Here is a 19,633-nt window from a genome sequence, read left to right on the forward strand (position 1 = left end):
TTTAGTAAATAATATGTTTTTATGTTTGTTGCCATCATATTTTAACAGTGGTTGATGCAGACATTGCCTGCCATTACAAAAGGTTTCCAATGCACCTTTTTGCCTACAGAGTTCATACACACAGACTAGGTAAGAATGTTACTGCAACATTAGGATTTTAAAGTATTTAATAGAAAAATACTGAACCCACAACATATGTTTCTAGAAGTGTATCTGATATCCCTGTACACATTTGTATATTACAGGTAAAGTAGTGAGTGGATACAGAGTGAGAAATGGTCAATGGACATTAATTGGTAGACAGAGTCCACAGCTACCGCAGGTTGGTTGTTGTTGTGTTTTATTTATTTATTTGTCATTATAGCTTTTAATTTTCTGTATTTAAAACTAAGAAGTTTATCTGACAGTCACGTGACTGCAGGTCTGCATCATAACGTTTCTGCTGGTGCACGTTATTGTGGCACTAAGCATGAATACTGACAAGTATTATTGTGATTATGTTATGATATAAAAACCTTACTGAAATTACTTTTCAGATATGTAGTGCTGTTCTTCTTGTGTGTAAACTGACGTCAATGAGACACTTTTACTAATTAGAGTGAATCATCCTCTCTTTCAGGCATTTTATCCAGTAGAACATCCTGTTGATGTTAGCTATGATGATATCCTGGCAGCTAGATGTGTGTTCAGTGGTGAAGGCAGAACTACAGAAACACACATAGGGTAAATCTTCTCTATTTTGCCCATTCTTCTATAACCATTTTTTTATCCAAGGTCTTGGTTATATGCAGAAATACATTTTTTTGTCTTCTTGTAACATAGTTCTAACAAACTCAACTGTATGAAGTTCAACAAGGCCAAGTGCCAGGTCCTGCACCTGGGGCACAACAACCCCAAGCAGCGCTACAGGCTGGGATATGAGTGGTTAGAAAGCTGCCTGGCAGAGAAGGACCTGGAAGTATTGGTTGATAGTCGGCTGAATATGAGCCAGCAGTGTGCTCAGGCGGCCAAGAAGGCCAACAGCATCCTGGCTTGCATAAGAAACAGTGTGGCCAGCAGGGCTAGGGAAGTGATTGTCCCCCTGTACTCGGCTCTGGTGAGGCTGCACCTCAAGTACTGTGTTCAGCTTTAGGCCTCTCACTACAAGAAGGACATAGAGGTGCTCAAGCATGTCTAGAGAAGGGCTGGAGAACAAGTCTTATGAGGAGCGGCTGAGGGAGCTGGGACTGTTCACCCTGGAGAAGAGGTGACCTTAGGGGTGACCTTAAAGGTACCTATACAGATGTAGCGAGGACGGGGGTTGGTCTATTCTCCCACGTGCCCGGTGATAGGACAAGGGGGAATGGGCTAAAGTTGCGCCAGGGGAAGTTTAGGTTGGATATTAGGAAATACTTCTTTACTGAAAGGGTTGTTAGGCATTGGAATAGGCTGCCCCGGGAAGTGGTTGTCACCATCTCTGGAGGTCTTTAAGAGACATTTAGATGTAGCACTTAGTGATATGGTTTAGTGGAGGACTTGTTAGTGTTAGGTCAGAGGTTGGACTAGGTGACTTGGAGGTTTCTTCCAACCTAGATGATTCTGTGACTCTGTGAAACTTAAATTCCACTGGAGCAATCTGTTTTGTTGTCTGGTTTGCTGGATTTAACTCTACAATATGTTCATAGCCTTTCTTTTTTGAATAATCACTTTTCTGAATTGTTCAGAACATCTCTCAGCTGAAGCTGTGCTACCGAAGGCCTTGCTCAGATGTTGGGTGGTTCTGCTCTTAGAGTAATGCTCAGAATATCAGTTATAAAACTCTTTTTAATAAATTGAAATTATTGACCATTTAAAATAAAATAATAAAGCTTTGTAATTTCTTTGCATTTTTATCTAATTAAGATTGATATTGACATTTTTGGCCAAGTCTGTACTTCATATGTAAGTAGAAGAGGAAGGAGTAGATGTTCTTGTTTTGTTTTTAGACCCTTCATAGCTGTGTTGTCTGTTTCTTTGCACATTACATTTTTTTTCCATGTTTTCATTTAGTTACACTAGCACATGTCTGTTGTCTTGCTCTGTTATTTCATGACCTCCATGGCTCACATTAGCCTTTTTCAGCCTGCTCTTCTCCTAGTCTGAAAAAATCAATTTGATATTGAGGCATGCCTCTGTATATGTAGAATTTGGCTAACAAAGGTTTAGAAATGAAACCTGATTTTGCTTGTGCAGTTGACAGTGTATATTTTCAAGGTAATTACAAGATCACAGGCTTAAAATCTCTGTTGTAGAGAGGTGAAGCAGGAGTCATCTCTTCAACAGTTTCCAAAGGCCATTTTATTTATCTGGATTTCTCCTCAAACTCAAACTTGATAACAGAGGGTCGAATTATCCTTTGTCAAGTATGATCAAGAACTATTACTAATTTACAAAGGAATTTTTCTTTTTTTTCCAGAAACCAGTAAGTAATCCATGCAAACACCCACTACAGTTTTATAACAGACAACATAATGACGTTCCAGAGTAAAAATTAGAGTTGGTAATGTGTCAAGTAATATACAGTTTACTAGTCTAAAGTACTTCAAAGAATTGGAGCCCAGTCAATGTCAAGTTCATGTCTTTGTAGAGGAAAGTGCCACTGGCTATTTTTTATCCAGTTGTAATTCCGTGTATTGCACAGAACTCTTAATGGATGGAAAACAGTGTAAGCTGTATCTTTCCCTTTCAAAAATAAACATTTTTATTTTCAACAATATACATTTCAGAATTTTTTATTTTCAAAAATAAACAAGTATTGTACCATTCCATAGAAGGTCTGTGTGCCTGTAGCAAAATGTTCCATATTCAGTATTTAAGACTCTTTAACTGTATTATCTTGCTTTTTGATGCTAATTTCTGTTCACTTCACTATACATTAATCGTGTACCAAGGTCTGAATATACTTCTAGACACACTTCTAGATATCTGTGGCTGTGAAATGAAGGTGTTTTATGTGATTTTTTTAAAATTTCTGCAATAGCATTTCTACTCATTAAACTCATTGACAAAATGGAATTTTGTAGTAGTTCAAATATTTGATGGAAGGATTCTGTGTTTTCTATTAATTTACTAAAACTGTTGTTGATAGTTTTGTTTTTTTTATTATTATTATTATTAATTTTTTACTCTGTCTACACATTTCAAAGTTTGTAATTTAAAATTTTTTACAGTTATGTGTCAGGTAAAACAGAGTTCATGCAACTTCCCCATTCCCTTTTTGTAATAGAGGCCATCATAGTTAGAGTAGAACAGTGAAGTGAATGCTTTCTAAAAGCTTAAGCAGAGCTTGCCAAGTCAGAGTCTGATTTTTGTGGTCTCCAAGGGACAGTAAATTTTCAATGCACGGAAAAATACCAATTCCCCTTTCGAAACAGTCTCTTCTCCCATGTTCCCTCTGTCCCCCCACTGGCTGGTGTCATTATTGTTGCTATGGTGAATAAATGAATGCTGCAGGATGCTGCTGGAAAAGTCAGCACTGACGTCTTTTGTGAACAGCTAATAGGCCACCCCCGTGTCATTTTATGAGTGTGGGCTCACTGGTTAATTGTGAAAGCTGATTAAAAAAATCTTAACATAAAACCCTTTATTTTGTGAACCTTCCTTTTTAAGTTACAGCTTATTCCATTGTCAGGACTACATGTATAATAAAAGGCATCAGCACATGTGGTATAAATAAACAGAAATTGATCACAGTTGCAAACAGCGCTGGTATTGTCTGCTGCATAAAGTAATGTTTTTCAGAGAAAATTCTTTCTCATACCAGCTGAACTTTCTATTGAAGGCAGGATTATGTAGCAATACAGAAGAGCCTCTTCTGATCCAAGTACATGAATAACACTTGTCAAAAACTAGATTTTGCCTACTGTTTAGTCATTCCTCTTGTACTCATGTTTCTTTATACAGAAGCTTGTGATCAAGTTACTCTCAAGATGGCAGTGCTATCTTTTCTTTGGGAGTTATTTATAGTGTCTTAATATGTAATGAAATCGAGTTTTGCTTTGTTAGAACCACTGTGACTGGCCAATGAATGCATGTACTTGAACATGGGGGAAAACCTTAAATGATAGCTGCTGATAGCTGCTGAAATTAAACATAGAAATTATTTCCAGTGATTTTAAATCAAGTTTACCCCAGGTAGTCAAAAGTATATAGATGATGACATAATGAATGTTGCAGTTGTGTCTTTTTCATCAGAACATGTACATAGCTGGTGACACATAGGGGAATATGAAGAGTATACAGTACAAAAGAGGAGAAGAAAGAGCAGTTTAAATCACTGATGCCATTTTCTCTAGAGTCAAAACTTAGTTCTCAGGATTTCCTGAGATGCTAGAGGAGCTTGTGCAAGCTGGTAGTTTCTAATGAGACTCGTTCTCTTCTAGAGAAACTTCTGATAGTGGTTCACTGTTGTGAAGCCATGATGTGTTTTGGTGTGGGACTTCTAAGCATTTAATTGCAACTTCTTAAATATTCTATTAAGCATGTTAGATGAATTAGATAACTTCTGTATTGAGCTAATTTTCTTCCTCTAACTGCTTCATCTTTTCTGTATTGTATAGGGGAACAGCCAATGATGAAATGTGTAATTTTTACATCATGTACTATATGGAAGCCAAACATGCTGTCTCGTATATGACCTGCACACAGAATGCAAACCCTGAAATGTTCAGAAACATACCACAGGAAGCAAATATTCCTATTCCAGTCAAGCCTGATATGCTAAAGATGACTCACGGACATCATGAAGGTGGAAAATAAAACACTTGCAATCCATTTTATTTTAGGCTTTTTTTGCTGGCTGATATGTTTGTCTGTTTGCTTTATTATAATAAACTTTCATAGAAAAGAAATGCAATTTTGAATAAAATCCAAATTGTTAATTATAGAGCATTATGAGATTCAGCTCTTGATTTTGGTGAAAAATGTCTCTCAGTCTTTTGCCTATTTTCTCCTATTACCATCTTTCAATTTCCAACATAGTTTTATAGCTAACTGAGCTCTATACCCCAAAGATTGACCTCTTTGCTATGGTAAATATCAGCACTTAACATTTACAATTTTTTAATAGTTGCTTTAGCTTCTATTTCCTGTGAAGTTGAAACATAACATTTCCAGATCCCAGTTTTCTAGATCCCAGTACATTGATATGGAAGGAGTCAAACATCTGTTAAACACTACTATGCATATATGTTGGCACAGCAGTATTATTCAGAAGCAATATGGCAAATATGTCAGTGCCAGTGTAGTAAAGTACAGTTCCATGCAGGACAGCAGATAATAGAGGCAGAATGATTTAATAAGGTGCTTGGAAAGCTAATAACTAGTTACGGCAAAATACTGCCCAGATACTACGGCAAAATACTAGATCATTTCTCATTCTGTAGTTAGTTCTCTTGGTATCATTTGTTGCATTTTTGTTGGGCAATCCTTTGCACTATATAGGCACTAAAATCATAAAAGTTGGGATGTATTTCATCCTAGTTATTGAGTAATAATATGATTATTTTTTTCTGCTGAATTCATTGACTTGGGACTGCTGTTTAAATTAGGCTTTGACCCATTGATCAAGCAGGTTTATTCTACCCTTTCACAAAGTTTTTATGAAACTTAGTGCATAGCGCAAAATTTCATATCAGTTATCTGTATTGATTTTATTTTAACAACTTCAAAGAAAAATACAATACCCTGGATTTACTGTGTGTAATATGTCTGCCTACATTAGGATGGATAGACAGGTGGATGTAGAGTTCTATATTTCTTTCTAAACCCTCCTACTATCCTGTTAATTGTGCAAATCTTAATTTTTTATGCTAATTGTTTTACTGCTACACTGGTTGGTGCACTTACTATAGATGGAGGGAAAAAAAAAAAACATTCAGTTCAGAAGGACTATTTTCACTAGGAGATGATATTCAGTCCATTCGCATGCAGAAGTTAAAAGCATATTCTAAATTTCCTTTTTTTTAGAAAGCAAGGATACTGTTAAAAGTTCTTTGCAACTGTCCAGAGGAGAAGAGGAAGAGATTCTGGATCAGGGTATGTACTTTTTTATTTCATTTTCAAGTAAGAAACTCATTAATGTTAAATCCTGATAAATTAAATCTCCTTATTGTTAATGATAATGAAGTTTTAAATCTTTTTTTTTTCCTTTAGCTAATGCAATTTGTAATGTTCTATTCAGTTAATAATATTGGAAGTTATATAAGATGTAGGTAAAATTTATTAGTGCATTATAATCTCATTAGATTTCTCTGATGTTGTTTTACTTTGTTAAAGAAGGTTGTAATTTATCTGTAAATGCAGTCCTGGAGAATGGACACGAAGAAGTTGTGGCAGTCCCATAGAAAGAGAATTCATTCACTATCCTTTAATGTGGTGATTTATGCAATCAGCTATTAGCTTTCCTCCTTTTCCTAGGTTTATATTACTGTGCATATATTCTATGTATATTACTACGCTTCAATATTGGTAGTACATGCAGTGGGTTGAATGCTATTAGTATATAATACTAAATCTTTTTCACAAAATATGTATGTCTTCGTATATGCATAACAACTCATGCACAGATGTGTGCAGTATTCAGTTGTACCAAAAAGCATGACTAATATGTCTAGAAATATGCTGATTATTACTTAGGTTTCAGAGTTATTAAAATACGGCTGTACTTTAAAGTTCTTGTGGATTGTATGTTATTAGATGCTGGTTTAGTATCAACAGGTTTTTTTTTTTTTTTCAGAAGGAGAAATCCTTTTCAGGTATACTTTCATTCTCTTTTAATTGAACATTGTTGAGGCTTGTAGGACCTTGGACATATTCTGTGTATGTTGACTATGCTCACCCATTTTCATGCTGAATGGGCCTTAAACTCAGTATTGTTAGCAAGTATTGGTGGTAGGGAGACAGCTGGACCAGAAGATCTTGAAGGTCTTTTCCAACCTTAGTGACGCTATGATTCTGGTATAAAATGTAAAATTCAAGTTGGATGCCTATGATGAAACTGGACTGCTAAGGAAGAATGAATTCATAAAATATATATCAAATACAACATTTTAAAAAGTTTTCTCAGTATTAGCTGTACTCTTGTGGTATTAAGGGAATAGTCTAAATATTTGGGAGATGTTAATCTGTGCACTTGCCTAATCTTTATTTTCATTAAAGGTGGAAGGAAATTTACTAACATTTCACAAAGGGGTTAAGCTTTCTATTTGCACTGCTATTTTTTGAAGTTAACTCAGATAATTAAGTTACAATTATATTAAAAACTAGTTTCTGGAGTGTAAGAGCATCTTTACTTAAGGTACTGTAAACTACTATAGACAATATTTACAATTGCAAATTTGAAACTTACCTTAGAAAATTTAAGACAGATTTTTTTACAAATAAATATAATTCTAAAAATATTTGCTTCTTAAGCTTATTCCAGACCAGTATGAGCTAGCTGCTTACAAATATATATGAAAATTTATGCTGACAAGCAGCTTCACCCCTATGTTACTAGAAAGTGTATTAGCATTGGTGGAGGATGTTACCCATGTACTATATTGAATTAATGTTTGAAACAAAATGAAACAAGATGCTCCTTCAAAAATACTTTTCAGTTGTCTTTGAGATGTGTTTCAAAGCAACATTTCTGTAGCACAGTTTTGTTTGCGTAGACCACTAGTTGGTATACATCCTCATCTAACATGTTTCTATGGAAACGGACTTCATTACGCTGTCCGTTTGAAGTTAGGTGAGTTCGTGATCTGAAATATCAAAACACAGTAGTTGCAATGAGAGAATTTTGTTTCATGTTCTTAGCTGTTAGCTTAAGATAAATTCTCCCATCATTTACAGGACCCTGGCTTCAATTTTACATTTATGTACCTGAAACTTCAGTTCAATTATACGTATGTAAGCAAAAAAAGCAAAAGGAAAAATGAAAAGACTTTGTTTTTATTTTTGTCTACAAAAAGAGGAAGTTGTAAGGCTTTTCTAGAAGTGTTTTTTCGCTCTATATGACCGTGTGGTAAAACACACAGGGAAAATCATGACCTGAAAGTGGTCTTGTCCATCTTTCGCAATAACCTTAGTGAGTTATCCAATATCAGCCACATTGGAACAAGGTCTTATAGGTGACAGAATTAAAGCTCTACAGCGCAGCGTGTAGGTGGTGGATCCCCAACCCACACAGAAGCAAATAAATACTTAGGTAAAGTTTATAGGTTTTTTATTATTATTATTTATTTATGGTCTGATGTGAAATACTCTGTATGAAAAACTTATCTTCAAGACACAGATCCACCAAAACTCAGGTTTTGATTAGTTCTATTGCTGCTGAGTTGTTGCTTAGTAAATTCAGCCTTTCGCTCACTCTGAAGCTCACTACTTCAATGATTTTTCCATAACTGTGTTTTACCCTTACATTTTATTTTTTTCTCCACCGCTCATGCTGGAGCAACTTCATTTTACTCTTCTTATTTTCAGGTAATTGAAGTAAACATTGTTATTTGACTAAAATTCAAATAGCAATTACATTGCCCTGGAAATACTAGCAAATCCAGGGAGATAGATACATGATGATGATGGGGACAAATATTGGTGTTACCAGTATTAAATTCAAGTATTTGCCTCAAAAGGGAAAAAGAATAAGTGTCTGCAGTTTGATAATATCAGCTTGTTAATAATGTACATGATTACCTGGCATAGTTTTAGCAGATTTACTTCTACATGTAGTTGGTTTATATTATTGATACCTCCTGGAGTTACCATTGCTTTTACTATAAAATCTCGATTCCATCATCTTCAATGAGAAGCATGTTAAGAAATGGTGTAAATATACTGAAATAAGTAGTATTCATCACACAGTGAATCATCACTCAGCAGGAAGACAAAGCTAAATCCCTCTGATGTTAAAATTAAAATGAACTTACATTAATGAAACTGACCTCATTATATTGTTTCTGAAGCAACAGTGTCATTGCCTGGTGAGGATAAACTGTTCATATAAAGTTATTTACTGCAGGAAATGCAGTTGATTTAAACACTTCTACATATTTGAGTGTTTCCTGCTCCTGCTGAAGCACAAACTCTCCAGCACAAAAACATTTTTTTTTCATTAAGAGAAGTTTAATTAAATTAGATTCAACAGATACAGTACTGAAAAAAACTATTATAATTTCATAAAATTTCCCACATCTTTAGATGTCTCATCTTTCCTTGTGGAAAAAAGGTCTAAATGTTTTTCATTGTTTGCTCAACATTATCCCTGCCATTGACTGTGGTGTATGGTATAATGCCGCGTAGGTTTGTTTTGATATGCAAGCAGTAAAGCTGCCTTACTATCAAGACAGCCAGTTGCTGCTATACCTGAAAGCTGTGTAGACACAATAGCAGTTGTTGTTTCTTAATAACAAGAGGGAATATACAGATGATGGTGAATCAAATGTGCATTATTTAAACTGTTGGCTTGTGGCTTGTGATTTGATAGCTCACTTTGTATGCATTAGATGTGGTAATAAACTTTCCTTTGAAGCAGAAAAGGCAAATATTTTTTCTAGTAAAGCCAATATAATTACGCATAAACAGTTTGTATATTTCAAGGCTGGCTTGAACTGAAAAATCATTTGCAGCCTATAAACCAAAAATCAAAGTTGATTTTTTGTGTCAGAAGGGTATGTATATACACATGTATGTGTTACTTGCACATGTACAGCTGACAAAAGAGAAGGGGTTTTCATCGTATTTCTAATATTAATGTTTACTGTGATACTGAAAAAAAAAAAAAAAAGTACATTTTTGCTTGTGTCTTGCTTATGGAATTTAGAAATTACTACCAAAAAATACCTCATATCATTTTGCCACTCATGATGGAATCTGAAGTGGAAGTCATGGAAGACATCCATTTGCTTTCAGAACGGGTGAATTGTATTAGCAATAAATTTGCATTTTTTTTTCTCATCTCCCATTATTTTATGACTACTATGGACACAGGCTATTCCAGGAGCTTGAATGATGAAGTTCTATACAAGAGAATTCAGAATCTCTCTTTTTGAATGTCCCAGTCAGACTGACTCCTTTGCACAGTAGTGTGTGTTAACTGAAATCCAATTAAAACTTCCTACATTTAAACTAATATTTAAAATGATGTCTATATATATATATATATAAATATATATATATATATATTGATATTATAAAGCAAGGCTTTAAGTCTGTGATCATGGAATTGCTGACCTGGTGGTAAGATTGGTTGTACAGACGAATGCTCCACTGGAGTTCATTGTTTTAGAGGTTACAAATTATGTAGTGAGTGAAACAGGACAGTGTAAAGAGAAGAACGACTACATGATCTAAGGCAATTTCATGCTAAGCCATAAAAAGGTCTTTTATTCCAGACTCTTATCTGTGTCAGGAATCATCTGCTGAATGGTTCTAGGCAGCTAGGTACCTCTGTGAAGTCTGATTTCCTCCTTTGTTTTGCTAGTCTTCGAACATGGACAAAACAAACAGTTGAATCTGTCTTTCATATAGACAGCTCCTGCTGAAACTCAGTGTAGTTATGGTTTGAATACCTGATGTGAAATACAATGTTAAGTATCCTCTAAATAATCAGTTTTTGAGATGTTTCTAGGTGGACACCCAAAATTAATGGCTACTAAATGGCAATTCTGGTTGGAATCTCTAGCAGAACAGTAGTAATTATGGATCCTAATTTCATGGGACAGGCTGTGGTAATGAAGTAATTTAGTGTGTTTCATAAACAGAAATGGTAGAACAAATGTTAAGGAGAAAATTTTCTGTTCAGTTAAACACTTGTTCAGGGGTGCTTGGGGTATTCTTTGAATGAGGTTAAATATAGTAAATAGGGACTGCCCATTGATTGTGTAACAGCAATTCTTTGGAAAAATAGCATGCATCAAGTAAGAAAAATTGACATCATAATCCATACAAAATGGGAGATGAATTAAGGTTACATATAAATCTGGTATTTATTACCTGTTGGATGCCTAACTGATCTTTAAATCATTTTCGGTTGTCATAAGGTATAATCGCACATGCATGTGTGCACATCCACACATGGATAAATATTTTTCCACAACATTTTTGTGACACTGCTGGAAATATTTTGCTAGGTTGTAGCAGAATCTGTGAGTTGAGAAACTGAAAGGTCTGTTCGGTGTGGAGTATTCTGCTGTTTACTTGTACATTTCTATGAAATTTGTCGCAATAAAAATATACTAAACAAGGCTCTTTATACTTCGGATATAAATTAATGATTTAAGTGAAAGGAGAGCTTACAGCTTTCCTCTTTCTGTCTTATCTCTGTTTTGTTTCCTTCTGATAAGAATGAAAAAGGGAGGAAATGCCTATGATTTCCTAGCAGACATGGGGTGAAAGGAGAAACAAAGCGGAATCAGCATGCAAGCAGATCCTTGATTTTTTCAAGTCATGAAGTAACATGTTTCTGTGATATTACATAATGATAGTGTCAAAGTGTAAGACCTGATGTATGTTAATGCCCACACGTGTACTCATAAGTTACATTCCTTTCTAAAATAAAGTTGTCATAGTTCACCTTAAAAGTTTACTTTTTCTAGCTTACATGCTGTTTTTAAGAAAAGATAGGAGTTCAGTATGGTAGATGGCTAAAATTCTTGAGTTTGATGGAGAAAAGATGGGATTTGAAAGGGAAGACAAATTTATTTTCCAGTATTGATGTGAGATTGAATAGAATGGATATGTTTTAGATTAAGGCCAAGTATGAGAGAAACTCTACATGTTTTTAGCCCTGGAATGTTTCTTCGTTGCATAGAGATTAGATGAGGTCCCTTAAATAGGGTACAACAATAAAAGTGTCTGAATTAAAGCTTGGAAGACAATGCTACTAAGCGGTACTAAGAGCAAAATTTACAGTTAGAGAACTAGAATTACAAAGATTAAAAATTTGCTTGTTGTTTCATCACTAAAAGATCCTGCTGGAAGTTGTAAATAAAAGATGAGCCTTGAATTAGGTTAGAATAGGGTTATTCATAATCTTTACAAAAGCATTTTCAGCACATTAGAAAAGGGAACATCAGATCTAAGCAAAAAATGGCAATTGGTGTGGTTTGGCTACCTAAGCAGGAGAAGAATATAAGCATGAAAAGAAACCATTTTAAATTGTGTGTTTCGATCTTCATTCTTCGGAACATCGTTTATGTTCTTGAATTACAGAGGGACTTTATTTAGGTATTTTCTGTAATGCAAAAAAAAAAAAAAATATTTAACAGTGAACAGCTGTAAAACCTGGTTATGATATCATTAACGTGTCTGAAGAATTGAAAATAGGCATTGTGTTAGTCTAGGAAGAGTTCAGAGAAATGACTTCTGTTTTCGTAGTTGTTCAAATAAAACTAGCACAAATACAAAACTCTCTAAAAAGAATACATTTTTTTTTTATTCTGTGCAAAATGTTTCTTTCTTGTAATTTGCATATCTTGAAGAATGATTATGATAGATCTTAAAAATGGCCAAGTAAAAAGGATACTTAGGTATCCTTAAAAATATATACATATCATGCTAATAACAGGCAGAATTTTGCCTTGCTATGCTGATGTGCTCGTGAAGTTGAGGAAGCACTGTTTTGTCTGGAGAATGAACTCTGACCAGCTTGGGGTTTGAATGTCAAGTTCCAACTTGCTGGGGAAGAAACCCCCATCTGTACCAAAGAGTAGTCCTTAAGTGAAGGTTCTTTTATGTTTTCTCTAACGCTTATCTCTGTCTTTGCCAGTTACAAAATCCTTCAACCTAGTGACTTTATAAACTGGATTTTGTTTAAAAACAAAACATCTGTATATTAAAATATTTTGACAGTAGAATTAAAAACAAAGGAAGCCAGAGTTATATTGGAATAGTAGGAAAAGGCCTTCTTAGGAACATGCAGACATAGAAGAAAACAGGAAATTGTGTTACTGTCAACAAAAGCTAATGATACTATTTTTTAACCTTTGCTTCCACCATTTTTCCTCTCTAATCTGCTTTAAAATAGCTTGAGAGCAGAGGCAAATTCAGTTTTTCAAGCATGTCAGTTTGGCTGTGCTTTAAGTGCACATCACCTAGGGCACAGTGATGGGTACCAACAACCTTTAGAGTAACTTAACAATTTTCATTTCCTCATAGCTATACCTCTGTCCTCCGCCCCTTCATAAAGAAACACCTTTATTTAATAGTTTTTAGTTCTCAGGAATCTTTCCAATACTTTCATCAAAACAGCAGATTAAATCAGAACGGTAGGACTCATGAAAAATATTAGACTAACAATTTTGAAAATTGTTTTGGATTGTTATGTCAAACAATGTCACTTACTATTGTCCAATGTCACTTACTATAAATAAATAGACATCAGTTTTTGCTCACTTCTGCACTGTTTTTCCATGCTTTTCTCCTCTCTTTTCTACCAGCAATGTTATCTCATGTTTGTCTGTTAGAACAGGCTCGTTAGCTTCATGTAGAAGCCAAAGAAGGCATGGTAAAACAGATCCAGAAAATGAAACTTTTTCTTTAGTAAATATTGATGAATATTTATTTGGAAGGCATTCAGTCATAGGGTCACAGTCATAAAGGTGATATTAGCAGACAGATTTTGATTTCTTCATTGGTAAGATAGCTATTCATCTAAAGGGTGCATTTCTCTGATACAACAATTGATATAGCACTTAGGCATTATTAGGCTGAGATTTAAGATGAGGCCATGTAGTAGTTGGAGTTTGTACCATTTGGACCCTGATTTCGTCACTTTCCAAAAAAAATAATAAAATAAAAAGCAGTCACTATTTTTGACAGACCAACAGGCTAAAGAGAAACATTTTTCTGATAAGCCAGAGACATGTATTTTCAGAATACACTAGATTATATTCAGATATAATTTGGAGAACCAAAGCTAACTATGAAGTTTTGTCTCTTACTGCAGTCATAATAGGCTGAAACACTGGAGTTCAGAAGGACCAACATACTGGCTCCATATCAGATCAGACATGCTCAAAAAGAGGTGATTTTCAATGCAAGCATTCACACTCTAGTTAAAACTAACTGAACTGCAGCATCATGGCTGCATAACGCTGCATAACGGCTGAGGTCACTGGGCCTGTTCAGCCTGGAGAAGAGGAGGCTGAGAGGAGACCTCATCACAGTCTACAACTTCCTCGTAAGGGAGTGTCGAGAGGCAGGAGACCTTTTCTCCATTAACACCAGTGACAGGACCCGCGGGAATGGGGTTAAGCTGAGGCAGGGGAAATTTAGGCTTGACATCAGGAGAGGGTTCTTCACAGAGAGGGTGGTTGCACACTGGAACAGGCTCCCCAGGGAAGTTGTCACTGCACCGAGCCTGTCTGAATTTAAGAAGAGATTGGACTGTGCACTTAGTCACATGGTCTGAACTTTTGGGTAGACCTGTGCGGTGTCAAGAGTTGGACTTGATGATCCTTAAGGGTCCCTTCCAACTCAGGATATTCTATGATTCTATGATTCTATCACACAAATTAACTTTGCAGTAGCAGTCCCTTGTCAATGTAGATAAGCCATAGATAGACTTTTGCTCTCAATTCCTGCAATTCTGATTATTTCCTGGCAAGATATCATTCTGCCAGAAGTCTTGATGTTTGAAAGGTTGAATTTTCTACCCATCTCTTACCTTGATCTTGCAGCACCATGGCCAGATACTTCATACAGACCAGAAATTGGTACTTCCAACTGCATGATGGTGTGAAGCTTAAGAACCATGGACAGAGACTGTTCTCTGAAAGTCGAGAAGATTGCAATGTAGAGGTGAAAAAAAGAAGACTGGTTTTAGTCATGGGTAGTTCAACACTATCAGGATTCTACCCAGACCATTGTGATCAACATACTAAACTATTGTATTGTCTTCAACTAATCCAGCTCTACACCAAGGTCAAGTCAGGTTCTGTAAAAGAATTTGACTAGCGTAGGGCTACCATAGAACTTAAAGTTAAACTGGAATAACAGCTTTTTTTTTTTTTTTTTTTTTTTTCATTCTGGAGTTGTTGGTCTTAACAGCTTTGCTTCCTCCAGAACAGAATTAACTCCAGCTATTTGTAGCCAATCATCTTATACTGTATTACATAGCAGGAAGTGATAGATTAAGAATACTTGATAGATTAAGAATACTTGATAGACTAAGAATAAATGCATGTAAGTATCCTCTCTGAAACTCACCTAATCAGCCAGCATCCCTGAGACTGGACTGAGTACTGGAAGAAAATAAATTATTCATGTTAGATTTCAGTTATTTCAACAAAAGCAAGTGATTCATTCAACCGTGTTTTCTTCAAGTCATTCTAAAGGTCAGGTTGTCTCATCTCAAACAAAACCAAACAAGTAACACAGTACATCTTGCTGGTGTTCCCTTCACACTGAGTATCTTCAGGTAAGCAGCATCCTTCAACTGTTCCAGCTATTACAAAACATGTAAAGCTGCAGCATGAGCTCTTGCTTTGACATTTGCTGGATATTACTTTGCAGAGAGCCGACTGTTAATCAGAGACAACATGAGTCTACTCTTTGTAAGTTATCTGTAATGGATTCTGAATAACTTCTTAAAATGATGCTGCTCACAAGTTTATTGGAGTCTGCCCGTGGTTCATAACCAAAGCTGAGAAATCCTGATTCCAGGTAATATGGGACCATAGTTCAAATGTGTGGAGTTCAGGGATCGGTTGGTTACATTGAGTAATTAGAAATCTTCAGCATCTACACACATCTTTTCTGCTTTGTAAATACTGTGAGCAGTGCAAAGTTGCCAAGAAACTGACAGAAGAATTCAGCCTGCTGTTTGTGCCAAGCATATAGAACTGTTAGGCAAATACATATAGGGATTTCATATTTATTTTGTCAAAGAAACACATTTACTTAGAATAAAGTTCACAGTTTCTGAGCAGCTGCACTTCACACCACCTTCACTCTGTGAGGCACTCCCTTTTCCATACGTTCAGACAGTTCCCAAATGTTCGTATCTGTTGTGGTTAAAACACTGCTCCTTACTGAAAGCCTTTCAGGACAAGCTCAATCTCTTACGATCAGTACTGGGAGTAAACTAAATCTGATCAAACTGTTTGCAGTTGAGTCCCTGATTAGCAGTTCCTGTGAAGTCCACATGAATTCTCCCTGAAAGCACCTTGTTCTCACAGCATTTCCTGGGCTTTTATTGTTTCTAAGTTAGATTCCTCTTTTCTTCTTAGTTCTTGTAATCCACTGAATCTTATTTTGCAGATGTTCTTATGTGGTAAAAAAGCTAGTTTTAGGCAGGTAAACTGAAACTTTTTTCCTTTTTTTTTTTTTTTTTTTTAAAGAAAGAAAAAGCAACAAGCACAACCTATTTTGGAGGGTGAGTTAATTGTTCTATGTCAAACAGTACACATCAGAGGCAGAATGCGGTGTCTTTGGCAGAAGCAGGAAGCTGGAGATCTTGTTTGTTTAAAATGAATGAGCATATGAATTATGAGTTAGGAAGCTGAAACCTTTATACAAACTGTCACATGTTCTTATTGTGACAAAGAATTAGAAACAAATTAATCTGTTGAACTGGCTGTTGATATGGAACTAGGAAAGAGTGAACTGGTCAGAGAGAACAAAAAATGCTTTAAAAAGGAGTAAAGTTTAAAACACCACCAGGCTTTCTCATTCTGGGGAGACATGACATAGTTACATTAAGAATACTGTTTTTACCAGTCAAACCTCACCTTTGGAAGTGATTGCATATAAAATAGTTATCTCATCTGCAGATCTCAATCCATGGTTAAAACCAAAACACTTGTATTACAAGCTTTGTTTAATTTCGAAAATGGCACCAAAAAAAATAGTTAAAGACAATGAAAACTATTTTAATAACAAATGTTTCTTAAGTAAAAATTCCAGACGTGTTCCTATATCAGCACCAATTCCTGGATGCTGTTAGCGACTACAAAACTTGATTGACATAATTATAAAACTTTATAATGGTTTGTATCCAAAGCTTCTATTATGTCATACTTCTGGAATGTCTGTGTTTGTTCTGAATCAGTAGTTGAACTAGTTGAATGATGGTATGAGGGTTATGAGGCATACTAGCTTCATAATTGTATTTGAAGCAAAGACTTCATTTTTTTTATATAGCTTAACTTTTTTTTTTTTTTTCTCTTACATAATTTGCTTTGTTCATTTAATTTAATTGAAATTGGCCCTGTAACCTCAATAGTTATTTTCTGACAGAAGTTTTCACCTGGAATATTCCGTTTGCGTGGACAAGGAATGGAAGGCTACTCAAAGTCATTGAACTAGGACTGTATAAACATGACAGATCTTCCTAAGGACATTTCCAAAAGACAAAATTTCTGGCCTGCACATCATAGTTTCTGATTCTGTGTGATTTTTTTTGCATGAAAGCTTTATTACTTACAGTTTGCTTGTCTAAATAGTACCCTGAAGTCAGTATGTGATAATACACATTTTTAATGAGTGATTTGTACTTAAAATGAAATAGAAGTACACTTATTTGTATTAAATCTAGATGTCAGTTGAATGTCTCTTTCTACTCCAATGGTGTAACTGAAGTTTGTAATAATTTCAGGCAGCCAAGATTTTTAGTTAGTAAATTGAACAAGGTGGGTACCTGCTGGTTAGTAGGGCATATACTGTTAACCTGCTGGTTAGTAGGCATGTCATGTCACCGCTTTATTGAATCGTGCAAAAAAAATGAGAATGGACTTCATCTAAAAAAGTTCAGATGGCTTGAATATTTTGTGAGGCAATATGTACTTACGGCATTTGCATACTTAATTCAGGTTGTATGTATCCTTTGAGCTGTTGTTCTCGAATTTACAAATATTTACCAGTTTCTAAGAAATCTATAGTGAGGACCATGTTAAGCAACTTGAGAAAATGCTGTTCCCTGCATTGCCAGCTGATATCGTGGCTGATGGCTGTTACTGTTTGTGGGGAGAGGAGGGGCAGAACCCAGACCAAATTAGTACATCAGAAATGTAGTGGACCACTCCATGTTTCACTACTAAGTCTTCTTTCAGCAGTGTGCTATATAAGATCTGTTTGCAATTGTAAAGGTTTGTTTTCTTTCAGCGTAAGCTCCTTATGTGATGACAGATTTCAAAGGAATATATTTTGACATGCATCTATGTATATGATTGTCTTTTTAAGTGAGTAAATTTATAAAATTGTGGAGTTTTTGCATCTCTATTATATAAAAACAGAATAATGCAGCAGTAGCCTGGCAAATCTAGATAATTGCATCATAAATATTATTTTCTGAAATTATGCTCACCTTTTTTTTTCCTCCTCAAGAACATTTGCACAGAGGTAATGATTTTTTGATGCCAAAATGTCAGGTAAAAGTGGACTCTTGTATGTAAATGAAGATTATAATGATTTGACATTATCTTTTTATACCACAGACTTGGCTCATTCAATTCCTGAGACACAGTTCACTGTAATGCTATGACTGACAACTGTTTGAATAGTTATGTTGCATTGTGCTTTGCTGAAGTTTTCTAAAACAATTTGATCAGTTATAATTATTTTGTGATTTTTTTGTTTGTTTTTTCCTTCCTTTCCTCTTTTCTCTTTTCTGTACAGGTGATTTCTATTCACTCCTTTCCAAGCTGCTAGGAGAAAGGGAAGATGTTGCTCATGTGCATAAGCAAAACCCTACAGAAAAGGCAGAAACAGATCTTGTAGCTGAGATTGCTAATGTAGTCCAAAAGAAGGACCTTGCCAGAGAAATCACAAATCATGATGAGAGGGACAATGCTATTCTTGTAAGAGACAGAATTCACAAATTTCACAGATTAGAGTCCACTTTGAGGCCACCAGAAAGCAGACATTTCTCTTTACAACATCCTAAGCATGGTGAGGGAAGCTGGGATAAAGAACATACAGGAGGTGGGTTAGGGGTTAATTTTATACAGTGAAATGCAATGTAAGAGCTGTGATCCACATTAGCAAAATCTGAAGGGAATATCAATCGATGCTTGGAAGTATTTTACATAACAGCTTTCCTAATTATGGAAATATTCTGCCTTTCTTTTATAGCTGTTTCAGTCGTTTCTTTTCACCCTGTATGCGAAGAAAGAATGTATTCCAATAACACAATACCACTACTGTTTGGAATATAGAGTATTTTTTCCACTCTCATGACTTGTACTTAGTGATTTGGTATCAATTATAAAACATATCAATTATAAAACAAGCTAAACACAAGCGGATATAGAAGTCAGGGACCATGGATTTTTTTAATACAATTAACGACTATGAAATGATCACTGGAATAACCTGTGTATTTTATGAGCTTTCTGATTTACCTTGGTTTGTCAGACACAAGATTTTATGAGGTTTATTGCTGTAATCCTATCGGCTGTTTTTCTCTCATTCAGAAAGAGTCATGAAAAATTCTTCAGAAGAAAAACATTGTGCATATTCATTTCAAATTGACTTTGGCTATCCTAATATTCCTAGGCTGGCTGTTTTATTATACTAGGATTATAATTCATTCCCTTCAGGTTTCTATGACAGCAGAAACCGTGGAAGTGTTGTGTTTGTTTTGCTTGCATTTTCATCTGTGTGATGTTGATTGTGCTTAGTCTTGCTAATG

At 35.2% G+C, this 19,633-nt stretch overlaps 1 protein-coding gene across 5 annotated transcripts in view; it reads left to right on the forward strand.

The window, feature by feature from the left end:
• PAM (peptidylglycine alpha-amidating monooxygenase) overlaps window positions 1-19,633 on the forward strand; it is a 119,739-nt gene that overhangs the window by 73,364 nt on the left and 26,742 nt on the right. For 3 of the 5 annotated variants that reach the window (XM_035310397.1, XM_035310398.1, XM_035310396.1), the window contains exons 10-15: window positions 49-129; window positions 246-322; window positions 620-723; window positions 4,578-4,765; window positions 5,986-6,054; window positions 18,619-18,924. In XM_035310397.1, coding sequence (XP_035166288.1) covers window positions 49-129; window positions 246-322; window positions 620-723; window positions 4,578-4,765; window positions 5,986-6,054; window positions 18,619-18,924 — 825 coding nt within the window. The remainder of the gene's footprint in view (window positions 1-48; window positions 130-245; window positions 323-619; window positions 724-4,577; window positions 4,766-5,985; window positions 6,055-18,618; window positions 18,925-19,633) is intronic. The other 2 variants (XM_035310400.1, XM_035310399.1) reach the window with 1 other exon arrangement.

The sequence above is a fragment of the Oxyura jamaicensis genome, chromosome Z, assembly GCF_011077185.1.
Source record: "Oxyura jamaicensis isolate SHBP4307 breed ruddy duck chromosome Z, BPBGC_Ojam_1.0, whole genome shotgun sequence".
NCBI lineage: Eukaryota > Metazoa > Chordata > Aves > Anseriformes > Anatidae > Oxyura > Oxyura jamaicensis.